At 30.9% G+C, this 7,649-nt stretch overlaps 1 protein-coding gene across 1 annotated transcript in view; it reads right to left on the minus strand.

Annotated features, from left to right (window-relative positions):
* Positions 1-7,315, minus strand: part of LOC111034853 (alpha-tocopherol transfer protein-like) — a 31,930-nt gene extending 24,615 nt beyond the window's left edge. The window contains exon 1 of the mRNA XM_022316252.1: positions 6,707-7,315. Coding sequence (XP_022171944.1) covers positions 6,707-6,878 — 172 coding nt within the window. The 5' untranslated portion in view covers positions 6,879-7,315. The remainder of the gene's footprint in view (positions 1-6,706) is intronic.
* Positions 7,316-7,649: the final 334 nt, after the last annotated feature.

Consider the following 7,649-nt stretch of genomic DNA (forward strand, 5'->3'; position numbering starts at 1 on the left):
TATTATTATGTTTTCGCAAAAATGTGTTCGGATACTGTTGGGTAAAAGTACTTCAAATTCTATTGATGCAAACATGTGTTTTTTTTATTTCCGAAAACACAAAATTTACTCGGAAAATATGTGTTCTGTTTTAGAAAAATCAACTTGACGTATATAATAATATATACTACAATATATGAGTAGTGAGTAAGTTTCGTTTCGGATCCTAGGACCCGGCGAGACGGGGTGGGACGTCAACTCTAATACGTGTGAGCACATTTCTCTCTCTCTCTCTCTTTTTTTTTTTTTTATCACGATGACCTATTAATGTCATACACGCCACTGTTTCAATCATTTCTCGCATGTGTAGGTAGGTACTCACTGCAAATGTTTATTATCGTTTACGCAAATACCTAATCGATTTGTTTTGTCGAAACCGAAATCGTATTGCATTTTAATGTGTTCGTCGCAAACTGATGCACAGTAATTTATTAACTACAGACATTGCAGTATTGCTGATATCGCGTATTATTTCGTAACTCTCATTTACAATAATTACTGTCATCAAAAATGTATCTCACACATATTTGTTCAGATTTAGTATTTAGACTTTCACCTGGACTGCAGTGTTTAGTATCAGCTCATAATATTAAATTACTAATTGTTTTATTTTTACAGTAGGTGCCTACATAGGCTAGGCATTAGGTTTATATTATAATAGTTATTGTTTTGATTTAATTGTACATCCTAAAAACAGTGTGACGATTGTATACACTATTAATAGCCATATTGAGTTAAAATTTCCTTGAACATGTCAAGGTGACAATAATAATTAGTCTGGATGTATTTCCCCTGACAACTTTGCAATAAGTAATAATTAATAATTAAATATAATTATATATATATATTATTATAACTGTTATATGAAGTCACCTAATGTATATTTTGACACGTTGTTTAAGAGGATTTTACCGTGACTTTATATCATGGATTTTTTTATACATTTATGACTCAAACATTCTTATTGTACAGCTCAATAATTTTATTTTTTAATATGAAGTTTAATTTTGAAATTGGCAGTATCAAAACTCTACACATAGCTTATGATTAAAATAACTAAGTTACATTCAATAACATGTAAAATATTGAGTTTTTTAAAGTTACAGCAGACTTAATAGTTTTAATTAATACGTCATTTTTTTTTTTACTTTATTATGTGCGTAATTCGAAAAAAAATGTTTTCAACTTTGTTGCTTTTATCAGATCCATTCCATTGCAATTATTTAACTTAAATCGAAGAATTTACGATTGGACGATGGATTAAATATTAAAAGATTAGATGTCACAAAAATCAATCAATAAATATGATATATAATTATTACTACGTTATGTATTGTATGTTAGAATATTATGTAAATATTAGTCTTATGAAAATATTTTACAGGTTTACTTAATTTGAGTTGGTATAAAACTGATTTTTTATTTTTATTAAAAATATTCACTCAATAAAATTACGAACATTTTAAACATCTCATAATTTCTCCACTCTCGTTTTATATCATGTTAGGTATTTATTTAAACTATAATCACCCAGATTCACATTTGGTCTAATTGAATTAGTTCATTGTTAATCAATATGAAGATAAAAATATAAATGAGAAAAATAAAAATCACGTGAGAGATATCAAATTCATCGACGTAAATAAACTTTACCCACATTAACATTGTTATCTTATACATTTTAATATAATTTAATATTGATATTCTTTTACATTAGTGTTTAAAATATAACCACAATACAGGTCTAAAAAATAAGATAAGTTATCAAGATATTCAACATTCTGCAGCTATCAAAACAAACCAAGATATTTCGATATAGGTCATTAAATCATAAAAGACCAATAAAAATTGTAATTCACATAATTATGATTATACGTTTTTATTATGTTATTGTGATTCGAAATTCGATTGTTATTTAAATCATTTTTGTTTTTTATTATTTTTACCATATTGTATTGGTTACAATGATTTTCCATTATTTTATTCTTTCCTACCGCGGTACTGCCTATGATGTCATTCGTTCAACAATAATTAATAGGGCTTCGTATTTGCCAAGACTAGAAAATATTAATAGGTAACTACGTTCATAGTTGGATATATTTTCATCCCTTCATTGTCAAAATATTATTATCCGTAAATTCAAAGAAATAATTTTTAATGTATTTTGCACACGTTCCCGACATGAGCAAACTGTCATGATCAGATTACGTTTGGAAGATTGTTTTAAATGGTATCAGCTGCAGTATGTTTTGAATTTTCCGAGTATAAACATTGTGTATTAGTATTACTATGCTTCAACCTCATTTTCGAAGTTTAATACCATTGGTTTTTAGATACTTGTAATGTGACCACATTGTGTAAATATATACAGAAATAGATAAAGAAACAAACTCAATAGTTAAAACATATTAAATCTAGATCAAATTCATAAAGTAAAATATAGTGCATTTGTGTGTAAGTAACGATTTTGCTTTATATTCTAATTGGCTTGTGCGTTGTACACAAATATCACAATAAATTATAAACTTTGGGATGTTGAAAATAAAACAATTAATTCATTAAACGCGTTCCTACATTCTACCATTTTTTCCATTTATCAGTTATTAGGTACTTATTAGTTATTAAACCAAGTTGAACTTTTTTAATTAATGATATAAACAAATATTATGAACATGACATTTATTTTTTATTTTTACCAAGCGTATAATTTAATAAATAAACAGCACAATTCTCTAATAATATTAAATCGAAATTAATATTTATAGGTACCTATTTGTTTGGGTATCGTGATATTTGAGCACGTGAGGTAAATAAAAAACGTACTGCAATGAAGGTACATATTATTTCTATTTATGAGTGGGTAGGTATTCATTTTTCGAAAATCAAATTAAAATGGTTCAACAATATGGTAAGTACCTATACAAAAATAATAATATTATTTAAACACACTATTCGTTTATAATACTTGCATGCCATATTATCGTATAATAATTATTAATACTGCATAGTTTAAATGTATTTTACTAATCAACTACCCATACATTTTTCCAAAATTAGTAAAATGTTTGTTTCGTATATTATTAATTTTATGCAGTCGATATTTATACTTATATTAGTACATAATTATCATAATAATGATTTATTATGTTATTACTTTTGAACTAGGAAAAAAAATATTTACTAAGAATTAAATGTAGTGTCTATATGACGTAATTATTTCATGATAAAAAGTATCTAAGGTCCAAATTTAAAAGTACAAAATTAAAACGATAGTGTTTTTGAGTGAGTCACTGGAGAGCGCACAGGGTGTTAGAGTGAAAAGAAAATTGAATCAATATTTAAATATCCGAACTAGGTAGGTAGCCGTTTTTTTCTTAAAAAACTGTTATTACATTAAAACGATTCAATATAATATACATTGATTGAAAGTTAAAACAATATATTTGTAATACATGAATTTCAGTAGAAATTCCGAACTAAAAGTTTCGATTTATGACTATAGAATACTTATGTGTGTATAACATACGAGGAGGCATGTATTTTCATGCCAGTGATTTATTGTGAAAAATGTTCTATTTTATAACAATAGGTAGGTGCGTTGTTATTCACACGTTATAATATGATTGCTTTCAATAGAAAACAATCGATTTTCATCTTCATTTATCATTTCTTTTCTACTATTTTGGCTATCGATAATTATTGTAGTTGGTTTGGTTGATCTAAAACTCGTAAAGCAGACAGTATACTAATATTTAGGTACTGAACTTTATTTATTACGCTTTTGTATCCCTCTAACGGCTTAAGCCATATTTAGTAAATAATTATTACACATCGATTTTTTTTTTCAGTTTAAATTCTTCAGGTCAAGTCTTGTGCGCACCGATAAAACATTAATTAATTAGGTACCTACCTTCCTATATATTCGATGATCGGAACAATAATGTATAATATATGTAATTATGTAATGTATGGTTTAGCCATTAAACTTTGCCATTTCTGAATGAGGTCGTCGACACATTATGTTATGAATTATGTAGATTATTATTCATCTATTTTGCATTCTCGGTACATAATTATCGTATCATAGATCACCTATATACGTTATATTCTGTTTCGATAAAATATTTATTAGCCAATCTGACCGCCTGTACTCGGCTTATTAATAATCGGATTATTTATATTAACCTCTGTATTGTGTTAGTAATGATTGTATCTGTAATTTTGCGTATTCCATTTTCGATCCGAAAACGATAACACATGTTTCATAATAATTAGTTAATTTGTTTTTTTCAAACACACACAGTAATTATTACAATAACAACGATCATTAGAGGTATACATTTTCGCTATAATACATCTAGGCTTTAAATCGGTATCTAGATGATTATAATTCATAATGATGTATAATATTATTAAATCGCACTCAATTACATTACAATATAATATATAGGCAACAAATGCACGACGGTGTAATACTCGACCCGACGTTACTAATATCCGGGTGATAAGATTTGTCTGCGATTTCAACGTTCGACAAGCTGAACAAATAAATGAGGGGTTTCCGCATGGTGTTTGTGGACATTGCAGTGGTTTTCGCATAGGTTCTAAAGCTCGGGAAACTTAATTACTCCGCCGCCAATCCATATACAACTGAGCACCGTGGGACAACGCGCGGCCGTGCATTTATATCATATTAATTTTGTATTGAGCATTAATAATAATAATTGTGCCTTCCGCCTAGTAGACACCTATCCCGACCTGTTCGATACAATGAGCACATGATTCGTGGAACAACGATTGTGATCGTTTACGGCGTCGATGACGATTATTAAATTAATTGCCTTTTAATCTTGGGGGGGGGGGGGGGGGGGCGGCGGCTGTGTCGAAACAATATTCTGATTTAAATTGAGTTTTAGAGATTGTTTTAAGGCAAACACAATGTATTGTAATGGCTCAATAATAATAGGTCGAACTCCGAAATCGAAGGGTAAAATAGAATTCGATGACAAAGGTTACGCTACTACACACTACAACATAAATGAGAATGACATTAGTAGTTGGGAATATTAAGTTCACTCTGTCGTATGTAAGTCACGTTTAAACGATATAGTAGTCTTGTTCTCGGAACGTTCCAGGGATAATGGTAAAATGTAAATTCGCTCGACAAAGAGCATAATTATTATTACTTTTAATTCTATTATTCAATACACCGCTCTTAAAATACAATCAAACACTCCCGAGTATAAATTCAAAAGAAAAACAATGTTGCAACCGTTTTACATGTGAAATGGAAAAGGTGTTAATACATCTATAACTGCTGAAAGTACGCACGCTAAATTATTTAAAACATCCCTCTTTTTGTATTGAATAATTTGCACAATCATTCCCGGTGGTAGCATTATTATTATTACTCGTAAAAGTTTCTCTAGAATATACATTTTATGACATTTATTATAATATAGATACAAATCGCTGAATTATAACTCCAAAGGATTTCGTTGAAACTATGAATGAATAATGAATATTGTAATAGTAATCTTAATTCGGTTGAAATAACACTATCGTCTGTATGGTAATTATTAAAGATTATGACGTCTTACCTGCAGTTCATTTACCTATCTACCCTCCGTCTTTCATATTCAAAATTATAATACCTGTATAATTTATTTACATTATGTCAACGAGGAAATCGACTGAATGTAGGGAAATTATATATTTTTCTTTATTGCAATTTATTGATGAATGCTTATGACCAACACCATCCGTCGTTATACTCGCTTACATAGGTACCAACAGAAACGCGATTTATTTTAATCAATTTTCAACGTGTCAAAAAAAGTTGTGGGTACGCAATAATTACAGGAATTATAATTTAATATCAATAATAACTATACGATTTGGAAAAAGTCAGCTATCAGAATTTTCAATAATATAATATTATAGATTCGAAAATTTGGTGAATTTGAAATAATGTAGGCATAGATCAAAAGTTTTTAAATAATAAAATAAATTATACAACTCAAATATGTTAAACATACCTACCACACATCAATTATGTATAATGTGCTGCAACGAACTCGAGTTGTATAAAGTTATTGTTACAGTTATAAATTCGTGTTTGAAAAATTGTAGTACATAGTTATATGTTGTGGAAAATATTCAAATGTTCGTATATTGTAGTGTAAACCGTATTATACCTTATTAATTATTATAGGTATTTAATTTGCTAACTTTTTAACTCTATTAAGATCCGTCGAATTGATAGATATGTATATATTGTATAAAGTCGAATCCCATATTAACTTTTTGTGGCGCCAATTTATTTTCATAGGATTAAAGGAAAAAAGCTCTTTACGGAGGAATCAATTATTATTATTAGTAGTACCTATTATTATTTTAATCCCGTCGTTCACGAGGTGTCCCGTGTTATAAATAATGAAAACGGATGTCCGTACGTTGGTCACCTGCCCATAATAATTACAATACGATACTGCAATGATATTATTATTACTATAAAATTGTTATTAGATTTAGGGGAAAACATATGGCGACCGGTGACACGGACGGCGCGCCAAAATCATCAATAAACAGTCCGTCACTCGGTCGCCGGGGGAAGAAAAAACTAGCCACTCTGCAATAATTTCACAAAAAAAAATATCTCTGTTACCTCTGATCAGTCTCCGGAGTTCCTCTAGAGCTTCCGCCCGGCGTTCCGGCGTCTCGCCCAGGTCGTTCACGGCGCGCTCCTTGTACGACTCTTCGAAATTGGCGTCGTCCTCGAACCGCAGCTCGTACCCGGAGCCCATTTTTACGACTGGTCCGTAATTGTCCACTTCCATGGTCGATGTTGTCAGGGTTTTCGTTTTGAAATTGGTTTTCGTTTTTTTTTTTTTTGGCCCGACGTTGACAGTGGACGGCCGAGGGTCCGTTATACACGTGTTGTACCGTTCAGGTAAAACGACGACGACGACGACGACGAAAAAACACAATAATTTTTCGATGTACCCAACAGTTATAGGTTTCGTGTTTGTGCGTGTGTGTCTATATCGTTGACCGTCGCGGACGGATAATGATCGACGTGCAGGACGACGGGACAACCCAACGGTTTTGCTCGAAAATCGGCGACGATATTTTTTATTACGACTGTCGTGCGACCAACCAACCGATCGACCAACCGGTACGGCGTCGTGCGTGTGTGCGAATGTGCTCGGTGCTCGGACGTTTGGATGTAAATGGAATTGCAACACGGCCGCTGAGGTATTATAATGGCCGATAGGCCGCGATAATAATATTATTACCTGCACACTGTGATAGTATTATTATTATTATTATTATTATTATTATTATTATTACAGCGTGTTATGTATGTCTGAAAGACGCTACTCCCGCCGTCGACCACCGTCGGACTGGTTTCGTCGGACACTAGCGCCGACCGACGGGCGGTTTGACTGTCAACTATCGAGAATCTGGGTTTTGATATTTTTTTACTCTATACCCAAGCGAGTATCACCGCTAATAATATTATAATTATTTTATATTTTTGTGCGAGGACCAATCATAATAGTTAGGTACATATTATTTTATTATATTATTCGTTAACATCAATGCTG

This window comes from Myzus persicae, unplaced genomic scaffold, assembly GCF_001856785.1.
Source record: "Myzus persicae strain clone G006 unplaced genomic scaffold, MPER_G0061.0, whole genome shotgun sequence".
NCBI classification, from domain to species: domain Eukaryota; kingdom Metazoa; phylum Arthropoda; class Insecta; order Hemiptera; family Aphididae; genus Myzus; species Myzus persicae.